Source organism: Triticum urartu, chromosome 1, assembly GCF_003073215.2.
Source record: "Triticum urartu cultivar G1812 chromosome 1, Tu2.1, whole genome shotgun sequence".
Lineage (NCBI taxonomy): Eukaryota > Viridiplantae > Streptophyta > Magnoliopsida > Poales > Poaceae > Triticum > Triticum urartu.
Window position 1 is genome coordinate 107,965,636 of NC_053022.1, and position 15,639 is coordinate 107,981,274.

The window sequence follows — 15,639 nt, forward strand, 5'->3', positions numbered from 1 at the left end:
ACCGACAATAGTTTGATTTTTTTAACAAACCATGCTTGATTTGTTGATAATTAACATATTACTGATTGTTGGAAATATGCCCTAGAGGCAATAATAAATTGGTTATTATTATATTTCCTTGTTCATGATAATCGTTTATTATCCATGCTAGAATTGTATTGATAGGAAACTCAGATACATGTGTGGATACATAGACAACACCATGTCCCTAGTAAGCCTCTAGTTGACTAGCTCGTTAATCAATAGATGGTTACGGCTTCCTAACCATGGACATTGGATGTCATTGATAACGGGATCACATCATTAGGAGAATGATGTGATGGACAAAGACCCAATCCTAAGCCTAGCACAAGATCATGTAGTTCGTATGCTAAAGCTTTTCTAATGTCAAGTATCATTTCCTTAGACCATGAGATTGTGCAACTCCCGGATACCGTAGGAGTGCTTTGGGTGTGCCAAACGTCACAAGTAACTGGGTGGCTATAAAGGTACACTACAGGTATCTCCGAAAGTGTCTGTTGGGTTGGCACGAATCGAGACTGGGATTTGTCACTCCGTGTAAACGGAGAGGTATCTCTGGGCCCACTCGGTAGGACATCATCATAATGTGCACAATGTGATCAAGGAGTTGATCACGGGATGATGTGTTACGGAACGAGTAAAAGAGACTTGCCGGTAACGAGATTGAACAAGGTATCGGGATACCGACGATCGAATCTCGGGCAAGTATCGTACCGCTAGACAAAGGGAATTGTATACGGGATTGATTAAGTCCTTGACATCGTGGTTCATCCGATGAGATCATCGTGGAACATGTGGGAGCCAACATGGGTATCCAGATCCCGCTAGTGGTTATTGGACCGGAGAGTCATCTCGGTCATGTCTGCATGTCTCCCGAACCCGTAGGGTCTACACACTTAAGGTTCGGTGACGCTAGGGTTATAGAGATATTAGTATGCGGTAACCCAAAAGTTGTTCGGAGTCCCGGATGAGATCCCGGACGTCACGAGGAGTTCCGGAATGGTCCGGAGGTAAAGAATTATATATAGGAAGTGCTATTTCGGCCATCGGGACAAGTTTCGGGGTCACCGGTATTGTACCGGGACCACCGGAAGGGTCCCGGGGGTCCACCGGGTGGGGCCACCTGCCCCGGGGGGGCACATGGGCTGTAGGGGGTGCGCCTTGGCCTATATGGGCCAAGGGCACCAGCCCCAAGAGGCCCATGCACCAAGAGAAGAGGAAAAGGAAGAGTCCTAAAGGGGGAAGGCACCTCCGAGGTGCCTTGGGGAGGAGGGACTCCTCCCTGGCCGCACCCTTCCTTGGAGGAAGGGCCAAGGCTGCGCCCCCCCCCCCTCTCCCTTGGCCCTATATATAGTGGGAGGAAGGGAGGGCAGCACCAACCTAAGCCCTGGCGCCTCCCTCTCCCTCCCATGGCACATATCCCTCCTCCCGCAGCGCTTGGCGAAGCCCTGTTGGAATCCCGCTACTTCCACCACCACGCCGTCATGCTGCTGGATCTCCATCAACCTCTCCTTCCCCCTTGCTGGATCAAGAAGGAGGAGACGTTGCTGCTCTGTACGTGTGTTGAACGCGGAGGTGCCGTCCGTTCGGCGCTAGGATCATCGGTGATTTGGATCACGACGAGTACGACTCCATCAACCCCATTCTCTTGAACGCTTCCGCGCGCGATCTACAAGGGTATGTAGATCCACTCCTCCTCGTTGCTAGATGACTCCATAGATTGATCTTGGTGACACGTAGGAAAATTTTTGAATTATTGCTACGTTCCCCAACAGTGGCATCATGAGCTAGGTCTATGCGTAGTTTCTATGCACGAGTAGAACACAAAGTAGTTGTGAGCGTTGATTTTGTTCAATATGCTTGCCGTTACTAGTCTTATCTTGATTCGGCGGCATCGTGGGATGAAGCGGCCCGGACCGACCTTACACGTACTCTTACGTGAGACTGGTTCCACCGACTGACATGCACTAGTTGCATAAGGTGGCTAGCGGGTGTCTGTCTCTCCTACTTTAGTCGGATCGGATTCGATGAAAAGGGTCCTTATGAAGGGTAAATAGCAATTGGCATATCACGTTGTGGTTTTTGCGTAGGTAAGAAACGTTCTTGCTAGAAACCCATAGCAGCCACGTAAAACATGCAAACAACAATTAGAGGACGTCTAACTTGTTTTTGCAGGGTATGCTATGTGATGTGATATGGCCAAAGGATGTGATGAATGATATATGTGATGTATGAGATTGATCATGTTCTTGTAATAAGAATCACGACTTGCATGTCGATGAGTATGACAACCGGCAGGAGCCATAGTAGTTGTCTTAATTTATTTATGACCTGCGTGTCAACATAAACGTCATGTAATTACTTTACTTTATTGCTAACCGTTAGCTGTAGTAGTAGAAGTAATAGATGACGTGACAACTTCATGGAGACACGATGATGGAGATCATGATGATGGAGATCATGGTGTCATGCCGGTGACGTTGATGATCATGGAGCCCCGAAGATGGAGATCAAAAGGAGCAATATGATATTGGCCATATCATGTCACTATTTGATTGCATGTGATGTTTATCATGTTTATGCATCTTGTTTACTTAGAACGACGGTAGTAAATAAGATGATCCCTCATAATAATTTCAAGAAAGTGTTCCCCCTAACTGTGCACCGTTGCGACAGTTCGTTGTTTCGAAGCACCACGTGATGATCGGGTGTGATAGATTCTAACGTTCACATACAACAGGTGTAAGACAGATTTACACACGCGAAACACTTAGGTTGACTTGACGAGCCTAGCATGTGTACAGGCATGGCCTCGGAACACAAGAGACCGAAAGGTCGAGCATGAGTCGTATGGCAGATACGATCAACATGAAGATGTTCACCGATGTTGACTAGTCCGTCTCACGTGATGATCGGACACGGCCTAGTTGACTCGGATCATGTAATCATTTAGATGACTAGAGGGATGTCTATCTAAGTGGGAGCTCATAAGATGAACTTAATTATCCTGAACATAGTCAAAAGATCTTCGCAAATTATGTCGTAGCTCGCGCTTCAGTTCTACTGTTTAGATATGTTCCTAGAGAAAATTTAGTTGAAAGTTGATAGTAGAATTATGCGGACTAGGTCCGTAAACTGAGGATTGTCCTCATTGCTTCATAGAAGGCTTATGTCCTTAATGCACCGCTCAGTGTGCTGAACCTCGAACGTCGTCTGTGGATGTTGCGAACATCTGACATACACATTTTGATAACTACGTGATAGTTCAGTTAAACGGTTTAGAGTTGAGGCACCGAAGACGTTTTTGAAACGTCGCAAAACATATGAGATGTTTTGAGGGCTGAAATTGGGATTTTAGGCTCGTGCCCACGTCAAGAGGTATAAGACCTCCGACGATTTTCTTAGCCTGCAAAATAAGGAGAAAAGCTCAATTGTTGTGCTTGTGCTCAGATTGTCTGAGTAGAACAATCGCTTGAATCGAGTGGGAGTTGATCTTCCAGATGAAATAGTGATGATTCTCCGAAGTCATTACCACTAAGCTGCTAGAGCTTCATGATGAACTATGATATATCAGGGACATATATGATGATCCTTGAGATATTCGCGATGTTTGACACCGCGAAAGTAGAAATCAAGAAGGAGCATCAATTGTTGATGGTTGGAGAAACCACTAGTTTCAAGAAGGGCAAGGGAACAAAGGGATACTTCATGAAACGGCAATTCAGCTGCTGCTCTAGTGAAGAAACCCAAGGTTGAACCCAAACCCGAGACTGAGTGCTTCTATAATAAGGGGAACAGCCACTGGAGCAGAATTACCCTAGATACTTGGTAGATGAGAGGGCTGGCAAGGTCGATAGAAGTATATTGGATATACATTGTGTTAATGTGTACTTTACTAGTACTCCTAGTAGCACCAAGGTATTAGATACCGGTTCGGTTGCTAAGTGTTAGTAACTCGAAATAAAAGCTACGGAATAAACGGAGACTAGCTAAAGGTGAGCTGACGATATGTGTTGGAAGTATTTCCAAGGTTGATCAAATATCGTACGCTCCCTCTACCATCGAGATTGGTATTAAAACCTAAATAATTGTTATTTGGTGTTTGCGTTGAGCATAGACATGATTGGATTATGTCTATTGCAATACGGTTATTCATTTAAGGAGAATAATGGTTACTCTTTTATTTGAATAATACCATCAATGGTCTTGCACCTAAAATGAATGGTTTGTTGAATCTCGATCGTAGTGATACACATGTTCATGCCAAAAGATATAAGATAGTAATGATAGTACCACCTACTTGTGGCACTGCCACGTAAGTCATATCGGTATAAAACGCATGAAGAAGCTCCATGTTGATGGATCTTTGGGCTCACTCATTTTTGAAAAGTTTGAGACATGCGAACCATGTCTATTGGTGTATATGCATGAAGAAACTCCATGCAAATGGACCGTTTGGACTCACTTGATTTTGAATCACTTGAGACATGCAAATCATACCACATGGGCAAGATGACTGAAAGCCTCGTTTTCAGTAAAATGGAACTAGAAAGCAACTTGTTGGAAGTAATACATTTTGATGTGTGCAGTCCAATGAGTGCTGAGGCATGTAGTGGATATCGTTATGTTCTTACTTCACAGATGATTTGAGTAGATATTGAGTATATTTACTTGATGAATCACGAGTCTGAATTATTGAAAGGTTCAAGTAATTTCAGGGTGAAGTTGAAAGATCGTCGTGACAAGAGGATAAAAGATCTATGATATGATCGTAGAGATGAATATCTGAATTACGAGTTTGGCACAGAATTAAGACATTGTGGAAATTGTTTCACAACTAATACAGCCTGGAACACCATAGTGTGATGGTGTGTCCGAACATCATAACTGCACCCTATTGGATATGATGCATACCATGATGTCTCTTATCGAATTACCACGATAGTTTATGGGTTAGGCATTAGAGACAACCACATTCACTTTAAATAGGGCACCACGTAATTCCGATGAGATGACACTGTATGAACTATGGTTTAGAGAAACCTAAGCTGTCATTTCTTAAAAGTTTGGGGCTGCGACGCTTATGTGAAAAAAGTTTCAGGCTGATAAGCTCGAACCCAAAGCGGATAAATGCATCTTCATAGGACACCCAAAACAATTGGGTATACCTCCTGTCTCAGATCAGAAAGCAATAAGGGATTGTTTCTAGAATCGGGTCCTTTCTCGAGGAAAAGTTTCTCTCGAAAGAATTGAGTGGGAGGATGGTGGAGAGTTGATGAGGTTATTGAACCGTCTCTCCAACTAGTGTGTGGAAGGGCATAGGGAGTTGTTCCTGTGGCACCTACACCAATTGAAGTGGAAGCTTATGATAGTGATCATGAAACTTCAGATCAAGTCACTACCAAACCTCGTGGGATGATAAGGATGTGTACTACTTTAGAGTGGTACGTAATCCTGTCTTGGAAGTCATGTTGCTAGACAACAATGAACCTACGAGCTATGGAGAAGCGATGGTGGGCCCGGATTCCGATAAATGGCTCGAGGCCATAAAATCCGAGAGAGGATCCATGTATGAAAACAAAGTGTAGACTTTGGCAGAACGGCTCGATGGTCGTAAGGCTATTGAGTACATATGGATTTTAAAAGGAAGACGGACAATGATGGTAAATGTCACCATTAAAAAGCTCGACTTGTCGTTAAGATGTTTTCCGACAAGTTCAAGGAGTTGACTACGATGAGACTTTCTCACTCGTAGCGATGCTAAGAGTCTGTTGGAATTATATTAGCGTTTACTGCATTATTTGTGAAATCTTGTAGATAGGATGCCAAGAACCATTGTTTCCTCGACGATTTTTGAGGAAAGGTTGTATGTGATACAACCGGAAGGTTTTGTTAATCCTGAAAGATGCTAATAAGTATGCAAAGCTCCAGCAATCCTTCTAAGGACTGGAGTAAGCATCTCGGAGTTGGAATGTATGCTTTGATAAGATGATCAAAGTTTTGGGTGTATGCAAAGTTTATGAGAAACTTGTATTTCCAAAGAAGTGAGTGGGAGCACTATAGAATTTCTGATGAATATGTGTTGTTAACATGTTGTTGATCGGAAATGATGTAGAATTTCTAGAAAGCATGCAGAGTTATTTGAAAAGTGTTTTTTAATGGAAAGCCTGAATTAAGCTACTTGAACGTTGAGCATCAAGATCTATAAGGATAGATCAAAATGCTTAATGGTACTTTCAAACGAGCACATACCTTGACATGATCTTGAAGGTGTTCAAGATGGATCAGTCGAAGAAGGAGTTCTTGCCTGAGTTGTAAGGTATGAAGTTAAGACTTAAAGCTCGACCACGGCAGAATAGAGAGAAAGGACGAAGGTCGTCCCCTATGCTTAAGACATAGGCTCTTCAGTATGCTATGCTGTGTACCGCACCTGAAATGTGCCTTGCCATGAGTCAGTCAAGGGGTACAAGAGTGATCCAAGAATGGATCACAGGACAGCGGTCAAAGTTGTCCTTAGTAACTAGTGGACTAAGGAATTTTCTCGATTATGAAGGTGGTAAAAGAGTTCGTCGTAAAGGGTTACGCCGATGCAAGCTTAACACCTATCCGGATAGCTCTGAGTAGAGATACCGGATACGTATAATGGAGCAACAATTTAGAATAGCTCCATGTAGAACAGTTATTTGAAATGGCTCCAAATATAGCGTAGTAGCTGCATCTACAAGATGACATAGAGATTTGCGAAGTACATACGGATCTGAAAGATTCAGACCCGTTGACTATAACATCTCTCACAAGCATAACATGATCAAACCCAGAACTCATCGAGTGTTAATCACATGGTAATGTGAACTAGATTATTGACTCTAGTAAACTCTTTGGGTGTTAGTCACATGGGGATGTGACCTTGAGTGTTAATCACATGGCGATGTGAACTAGATTATTGACTCTAGTGCAAGTGGGAGACCTGTTGGAAATATGCCCTAGAGGCAATAATAAATTAGTTATTATTATATTTCCTTGTTCATGATAATCGTTTATTATCCATGCTAGATTGTATTGATAGGAAACTCAGATACATGTGTGGATACATAGACAACACCATGTCCCTAGTAAGCCTCTAGTTGACTAGCTCGTTGATCAATAGATGGTTACGGTTTCCTGACCATGGACATTGGATGTCGTTGATAACGGGATCACATCATTAGGAGAATGATGTGATGGACAAGACCCAATCCTAAGCCTAGCACAAGATCATGTAGTTCGTATGCTAAAGCTTTTCTAATGTCAAGTATCATTTCCTTAGACCATGAGATTGTGCAACTCCCGGATACCGTAGGAGTGCTTTGGGTGTGCCAAACGTCACAACGTAACTGGGTGGCTATAAAGGTACACTACAGGTATCTCCCGAAAGTGTCTGTTGGGTTGGCACGAATCGAGACTGGGATTTGTCACTCCGTGTAAACGGAGAGGTATCTCTGGGCCCACTCGGTAGGACATCATCATAATGTGCACAATGTGATCAAGGAGTTGATCACGGGATGATGTGTTACGGAACGAGTAAAGAGACTTGCCGGTAACGAGATTGAACAAGGTATCGGGATACCGACGATCGAATCTCGGGCAAGTGTCGTACCGATAGACAAAGGGAATTGTATACGGGATTGATTAAGTCCTTGACATCGTGGTTTATCCGATGAGATCATCGTGGAACATGTGGGAGCCAACATGGGTATCCAGATCCCGCTGTTGGTTATTGACCGGAGAGTCATCTCGGTCATGTCTGCATGTCTCCCGAACCCGTAGGGTCTACACACTTAAGGTTCGGTGACGCTAGGGTTATAGAGATATTAGTATGCGGTAACCCGAAAGTTGTTCGGAGTCCCGGATGAGATCCCGGACGTCACGAGGAGTTACGGAATGGTCCGGAGGTAAAGAATTATATATAGAAAGTGCTATTTCGGCCATCGGGACAAGTTTCGGGGTCACCGGTATTGTACCGGGACCACCGGAAGGGTCCCGGGGGTCCACCGGGTGGGGCCACCTGCCCTGGGGGGCCACATGGGCTGTAGGGGGTGCGCCTTGGCCTATATGGGCCAAGGGCACCAGCCCCAAGAGGCCCATGCGCCAAGAGAAGAGGAAAAGGAAGAGTCCTAAAGGGGGAAGGCACCTCCGAGGTGCCTTGGGGAGGAGGGACTCCTCCCTGGCCGCACCCTTCCTTGGAGGAAGGGCCAAGGCTGCGCCCCCCCCCCTCTCCCTTGGCCCTATATATTGTGGGGGGAAGGGAGGGCAGCACCAACCTAAGCCCTGGCGCCTCCCTCTCCCTCCCATGGCACATATCCCTCCTCCCGCAGCGCTTGGCGAAGCCCTGTTGGAATCCCGCTACTTCCACCACCACGCCGTCGTGCTGCTGGATCTCCATCAACCTCTCCTTCCCCCTTGCTGGATCAAGAAGGAGGAGACGTCGCTGCTCCGTACGTGTGTTGAACGCGGAGGTGCCGTCCGTTCAGCGCTAGGATCATCGGTGATTTGGATCACGACGAGTACGACTCCATCAACCCCGTTCTCTTGAACGCTTCCGCGCGCGATCTACAAGGGTATGTAGATCCACTCCTCCTCGTTGCTAGATGACTCCATAGATTGATCTTGGTGACACGTAGGAAAAATTTTGAATTATTGCTACGTTCCCCAACACTAATTTGGTCACAATTAATATGGATAGAAGGGAGTACTTAAGAAAAAGGAGGGGGGGCAAGAGATCAATATAGGGTTTCATGGTAAAAATAAACTGAAATTAAAATTGTCTTTGCCTTTTTAAGGCACCTTTGTAACTGTTTATAGACCAACTCTTGATATAATATCAGGTCTTGCGACCCTGGCTTGTAATATTTTGTTTCTTTGTTTAAATTTGAGTAGTAGAGTTGTGTTGTGATATCATACCATGAGTCATTGGTCTTGATCGTGCATGCTGCGTGGATGTTTAGTGCACGATTAATTTCGGAGGCGTCACATGATATTACTAAATCAACCATAATTAATATGAATTGAAGGGACTACTTAAGGAAATGGAGAAAAAAGATCAACTATTACAAGGTCTCATGTTAAGTTAAACTGAAATTAAATTTGCCCTCATCGGGAGTTGAGAATTCACACAAGGATTATATGAAGCAAATTTGTGTTCGTACTTTGTGTGGAAAATAAATTAACAATATTATTAATTTGGTCACAACTAATATGGATAGAAGGGAGTACTTAAGAAAAAGGAGGAGGGAAAAAAGATCGATTACTATTGGGTTTCATGGTAAAAATAAACCGAAATTAAAATTGCTCTCGTTGAGATCAATTACTATAGGGTTTCATGGTAAAAATAAACTAAAATTAAAATTGCTCTTGTTGAGAGTTGAACTCAAGACCCTCTCGTTGAGATCAATTACTATAGGGTTTCATGGTAAAAATAAACTAAAATTAAAATTGCTCTCGTTGAGAGTTGAACTCAAGACCTCCCGCTTACTAAACGGGTGCTCTAACCAACTGAGCTACGAGAGCTACCGTGAAATCATTTGTCCACAGAAGATTTAAAACTACATCAATTAGTCCAGTCTTCCACACCCTCTGCAATACTGCTCTGCATAGGACAGCAGCAGGAGATCCCCAAAAATGGACGCCACCGTGGTCGCCGTCGCCAGCGACGGAGATGAAGGCGACGACCGCCGCCACCTCCTTGAGACTGGAAGCGAGATCCTCCCATACCCCGAATCCCCTTGGCGGCCGCAGCCGCCGGGGGCGGATGCGAAGCCCGAGCAGCAGAAGCCGCAGCGGGTCGCCTCGCTCGATGTGTTCCGCGGTCTCACCGTCGCCGTCAGTAGAACCCTAACCTCTTCGGCTCTTCCCACAGGCTTGTATGTTTCTCTTCTGATTCGCGTGCCAATCGTGTTTGCTTGCGCCTGAGCAGATGATGATACTCGTGGACGACGCCGGCGGGGCGTGGCCGGGGATAAACCACGCGCCGTGGTTCGGGGTGACTGTGGCGGACTTCGTCATGCCGGCCTTCCTCTTCATCATCGGCGTCTCCGCCGCCCTCGTCTTCAAGGTATACCGAATTACTGATGCTTGCTAGTTACTACTATCCGCTCACCATTATGAAACGATGTAGTACAAGTGTATAACCATCCCAAGAACCAAATGGTCGTGCTATATGAACATAACCAAATGGTTGGGGCTGTAGGGACCGGGGAATGGTTCAAGGCTTGCTAGATTTTTCATTTGCCCTTAACCTTGGGCGTCTTCAACTGTTACTAACCTACAGAATGTTTTGCACCTGTTGTACCTTATCATAAGCAACCGCTGATATTTTGTAAAGTGCCTCCTGAGCACGCTACAACTTCTCCAAAATGAAGTTTGAGGACCTGTTTTGCCATTTTCATGGATGCCAGACCCTTGTAAAACCTTCACAGAGCAAAAACGTTCAGTTTGGCTACCATTTTCCTCAAAAGTTTGCTTAAGCCTTTTTTAAGTGTGCGAACTATTTTGATCATCAGATAACTATGATTTCAAAGTAGGAAACTGGGAACCAACGGTTCATTGTAGAAGTTGCTCTACTGAGATCATGTATTATACGCCCGAAAAAGAAAAAAGGAAAAAAGATGAAAGAGATCATGGGTTGTATTCTCGTTGCCAAATTGTTGTAAACCTCAGTAGGGCAATCTGTTGAGTTTGTCTAACATTTCTTTCTAAAATTAACCTTTTCATTCCTGGCTTCTATACCAAGTATATTATTATCATCAGATACTCTTTATTCCTTAGCGGGGAACTAGGAATTAATGATTATCGCTGTAGAGGTTGGACTAGTGAGGTCCTGGGTTATGTGAGGAACTCTATTTCTGTTTATGAAATTATGTACTTAAAACCTTCAACTATGCCACGGCACTTAGATAGTGGACTTCAGTTGCTGTGAACAAAATCTTATTCCCTGTGCTAGTTCTGCTCTACCTAGAATACCACTGATTTGCATATCTCCACCTAGATGTTTGATTTTCAGTTTTAACCATCGACCAACTCATTATTGAATAACATCTGACAAATATGGATGGTGCACTACAGAAAACACCAAACAAGATAGCAACATCCAAGAAGGCTGCATGTAGGGCTATCAAGCTTTTCATCTTGGGCGTAATTTTGCAAGGTCATACTTATCCTAGTTCTTTACTACTCCCTCCGTCCCATAATATAAGAACGTTTTTGACACTTCACCTGTCTTATTTCATTTCTCTTGTGTTAGAGTTTAGCTTAAACAAACTTTTTTCTTTTAGGAGGATACATTCATGGACGGCACAAATTAACTTATGGCATTGATTTGGATCATATTCGATGGCTAGGTGTGCTACAGGTAATTCGTAAACTACATATGTTTATTTTCGAGTTTGTATTCGTCTTCTTTCTATTTACTGAATTTTAACTTTTCTAATTGCCATTTTGCTTCTGGTAGAGAATAGCTATTGGATACTTTCTAGCAGCAATTTCTGAGATTTGGCTTGTGAACAATACTTCGGTGGATTCGCCAGTATCATTTGTGAAGAAGTACTTCGTGGAGTGGTTAGTCAATAATGGTAACATTTTATTAAGAAAATATTTGGTTTTACACTATCTACATTCTTCATGAATTAGTATTAAGCCTTTTGGAATTATGAATCCAATCCTTTATATTATGCTCTTGCTATTTCCTGTGATTCAGTAAACCAAGTTCTGCCTCAAAATACTATTTTCAGTGATACTGTATAAAATAGCATGTTTCATTGCCTGTTTCAGAATTTTGTTGTCTTTAGTTTATGAGGCCTTTTATATCAAATTTTGGTTCCTCTGCCGTGCTGTATGTTTGTGATTAGATAACTTCCTGCTGTTAGTCAGAAAATGTACAAATCTTGTAACTTGGGTGTACTTTGGATGAGATAAGCTGTATGGAATTACTAAGAATTATTCTGAACACAGAACATGCTATACACTAGTACCAGTACTCACTTCTGTTTATCTTCTGAAGGATCATGGCCATAATGATTTCAGCTCTGTACATTGGCTTGGTATTTGGCCTATATGTTCCAAACTGGGAATTTAAAGTTCAGACTAGCAGTTCGACCTTTTCAAATCCAACCAATGATGTTGGGTTCAAAACGGTAAGATGAGAATGTCTCAGTTAGACCTAATTACCTTGTTCTATTTGAAGATATTAGGATGTATGCTCTGAAGTTGTTTTGGATGATGTAGTATTATGTACTTTTAACACTATGATTTTTACGGCACGTGATAATTGTTTGTATGTGGTGATATGTTTGAATTGACGTGGCTACTCAAGCTGCCGCAGTTCAATTTTGGCACTTGATATATTTCCCAGTAAATACACTTCGACACTGTTGCCTGTTGACTAAGTGAGGAATGACTCTCTTTGTAAATAAATTTGGAAAGCTAATTGATAAGATTGATATAAATTTAAGATTCAGATCTCAGCGTCCATCATCTTTTGTCGAATTGGTTTGTTCTTGGAAATTCCTTGGAATTGGTTTGGTAGGCAACAGAACCTAAGCTAGTACACCTAGTATAAAAGAAACTAGTACCACACCTTGTTGGAAACTGAGTGGGGATTTGCTCACTCAAACTCAATCTCAAACACAATTTTAATTAAAATGGGGTCTCCCGGCTGGTTACCTTGGGGATCCAGGAGTTCAAACTTGATTATTCAATCATATTAATAAAATGTCAACCGACTTTCTAAGTGCCGGTTCTACCAGCATTTCTGCCAACTACCTGATAGACACAAGTCGCGTACTATTACCACTACATGCCACACCATGATTAACCCCTCTCCCCTCCCTGGTTGGGCCTTTCACTCTTTTATTTTTAGCCTCAAACAACTGAACATCGTCATATCTATGTTGTTGCACTTACGTACCTGTTTGTTGCACTTGTTTTGTTAACTTGCAGATCCAGTGTGGACTTAGAGGTAGTCTTGGACCACCTTGCAATGCAGTTGGCTTTGTAGATCGGGTTTTGCTTGGGGAAAGTCACCTGTACAAGAACCCAGTGTACAAAAGAACTAAGGTTTTGATTTAAGGCTTAGGATGCTATTTTTTTACTTCAGCATCAAAGAGTTTAAGACAATTTCTCCATAGGATAGAAGTTCTGTAATATATCCTAAGGATCAAATTTCTCTTTTTCATTCAACCATAGGAATGCAGTATTAATTCCCCTGATTATGGACCGCTTCCTCCGAATGCGCCAAACTGGTGCCTGGCTCCCTTTGACCCGGAGGGTTTATTAAGGTAGTTATATATAGCTTCTGTTATTAATTAATTGCTGATTGCATACCTAATCATACCAGGCTTCTTTATCATCCCAACTAATGTTAAACAAGTACGAAAACTGACATCTCTCCTAGAAAAATCAGGTTGTGACCCCCATCTTTCTTTCCACCTGGTTTCGCAGTACATTGATGGCTGCAGTGAGTTGCTTTGTTGGTTTGCATTTTGGTCATGTCTTGATTCATTGCAAGGTACATCACCTGAAATGCAGTACATTTTCAAGTTTTCAACCATGTGCTTGTCTGTTGGAACCTTCATTATTGAGCAAAACAGAATTATGAAACAAAGAGACATTTCCAGATTTCTCTAACCTTGCTTCTGCTGCAGACTCATTCACAGCGAATGATGTCATGGCTGCTAGCTTCAACGGTGCTAACAGTCTCAGGATTTTTATTACAATTATTAGGTGAGTCTGCATTCTACAGGAGAGTGACATGCCGGGAACCATGATTCAAATTAGACCTTCCATTTCTGTGCTGACGGCTTGTTGGTCTTTAGGTATGCCTTTCAGCAAGCCTTTGTATACTGTGAGCTACATGCTGCTGGCTGGTGGAGTATCTGGGTTCCTTCTGTTGCTGCTATACTGCATAGTAAGTTGTGCAATCTTTGGTCCAGGCTGTTGCCTGTAACATTGGTATTCTCAATCATATTAATCTTGATATCACCTTCTTTTTCCCACAATACTTTGGAACCAAATCTAACAAACTAGATCATCATGAAGTCTATTCATTCAAATCTAACAACCTATATGTTTCTCAGGTCGATGTTATCCACATCAAGAAGCCATTAATTCTGTTCCAGTGGATGGGCATGAATGCGCTTATAGTCTATGTCTTGGCAGCTTGTGAGCTCTTCCCTACGTTTATTCAAGGGTTCTACTGGCGGTCACCAGAGAACAACCTGGTATGTATTTGATGCATATGCATCTCTTGCCATATTTGTTGTAGATCATGTAGAGCTCATGCCAATTTATCGCGCACACCAAGTATCATGCTGGTCACGCATTTATCGGTTCGGAAAATTACCCACCGCTGTTACCCCTGAAGCACCCGGTTTCATGAGAGATAACCCAGAAAAAAAAAAACTGCTTTTCAGGTGGATGCCACGGAGTCTCTGCTCCAGGCCATCTTCCATTCGAAACGTTGGGGCACCTTGGCCTTCGTCCTCGTGGAGATCATCTTCTGGTGCTTGGCCGCCTGCTTCCTCCACATGAAAGGCATTTACCTGAAACTGTAGTAACATTTGTTATGACCCTTTGACATAGCCACTTTCCCTGTAAATATTGGATTGCTAAATCGATGTGTTTGGACATGGTCTGTCACGATGTAACATTTGTATTACCTGAAACTGTAGTAACATTTGTTATATTTCTTTACGGAGGGAGTACAATATATGCAGGTCCTGTCCACCACAGTATACTTCTTTTTGTTTCTTGCAGAGTGCACAGTAACTTTTTTATTTGCGGGGAAATGGTTAGGAAGAGTACTATCATGTGATGCAATGCTCGCCACCTCGACAGGGCTGCTTAAGGGCATGTACAATGGTGGCAGCACCTAGGTGCTGCCCCATGCTCCACATGTGCACGAAACGGAGAGGACGGTGGTTTCATCTAGCATGTCCCCAACCCGTGACCCCAAGCTGCCATCATTGATAAGCTCCTTTTCCTTCTCTCTCGTCAGCGTTTTCACTATTCTGTTTCCTAGAAGGGAATGGTCGTGAGCAGAGCAGGTCGCTGGCTTGCTTTTCCCCTCTCTTTCATACCTTTCTCAGCGAGGAGTTCGGTTCTTCTGCAGGATGCCGCTTTGGCCTGCAAGCAGCATGATGGACCATCCGATCCTACGTGGATAGTTGGGGCATCACTCCACGGTGGAGCATTGGCCATGCCCTAAGAGCCCGGACTGGGCAAATTTGACCCCTACATGTCCATGGAGCCGGCAACCCCCTATATGCCCACCCTGGCATCCACATCTTTCACTTTCGAAACCTCAAATCCATGCAAACACATGTACATCAATCATTGAACAATACGAATATACATAACAATTAATATAACACACAAGTAAAATGAGAACAAAAACATAATTTAAACATAAACATTATTGCAGTACAAAATATATAATTCAAACATACAATTTATTGGGAGTGCATAGTCAATGATTTTCAGCACACTATATGATATACCAAATGATGTGACAAGATGATATCGTATCACTATGGTGCTCACGTTTTTGCGAAACCCGACAATACTCGGATATCTAGTCTCAATAGG

The 15,639-nt window shown here is 43.1% G+C and overlaps 1 protein-coding gene and 1 non-coding gene across 3 annotated transcripts; one reads left to right on the forward strand and one right to left on the reverse strand.

The window, feature by feature from the left end:
• Window positions 1-9,493: 9,493 nt before the first annotated feature.
• On the reverse strand, window positions 9,494-9,567 carry TRNAT-AGU. The gene has a single exon. It is a non-coding gene; the product is annotated as a tRNA-Thr (tRNA).
• Window positions 9,568-9,622: 55 nt separating this feature from the next.
• On the forward strand, window positions 9,623-14,786 carry LOC125550716 (heparan-alpha-glucosaminide N-acetyltransferase-like). Of its 2 annotated transcripts, XM_048713789.1 has the most exons (13): window positions 9,624-9,879; window positions 9,974-10,111; window positions 11,122-11,203; window positions 11,331-11,407; window positions 11,507-11,613; window positions 12,056-12,188; window positions 12,994-13,110; window positions 13,240-13,331; window positions 13,495-13,561; window positions 13,698-13,776; window positions 13,869-13,960; window positions 14,130-14,273; window positions 14,466-14,786. In XM_048713789.1, exons 1-13 carry the CDS (start codon window positions 9,679-9,681, stop codon window positions 14,604-14,606), a joined length of 1,470 nt encoding a protein of 489 aa, XP_048569746.1. In that variant the 5' UTR covers window positions 9,624-9,678; the 3' UTR covers window positions 14,607-14,786. The 2 variants fall into 2 exon arrangements, with proteins under 2 accessions (XP_048569750.1, XP_048569746.1); XM_048713793.1 differs by lacking the exons at window positions 12,994-13,110; window positions 13,240-13,331; window positions 13,495-13,561 and having other exon boundaries at window positions 9,623-9,879.
• Window positions 14,787-15,639: the final 853 nt, after the last annotated feature.

What these genes read in the sequence shown, in the direction of transcription:
- LOC125550716 (XM_048713789.1), top strand. Translation starts at nt 9,679, where the DNA reads ATGGACGCCACCGTGGTCGCCGTCGCCAGCGACGGAGATGAAGGCGAC. An exon ending in ATGATGTTGGGTTCAAAACG is followed by an intron (nt 12,189 to 12,993) that starts GTAAGATGAGAA and finishes GTTAACTTGCAG; the next exon opens with ATCCAGTGTGGACTTAGAGG. An exon ending in ATGTCTTGATTCATTGCAAG is followed by an intron (nt 13,562 to 13,697) that starts GTACATCACCTG and finishes CTTCTGCTGCAG; the next exon opens with ACTCATTCACAGCGAATGAT.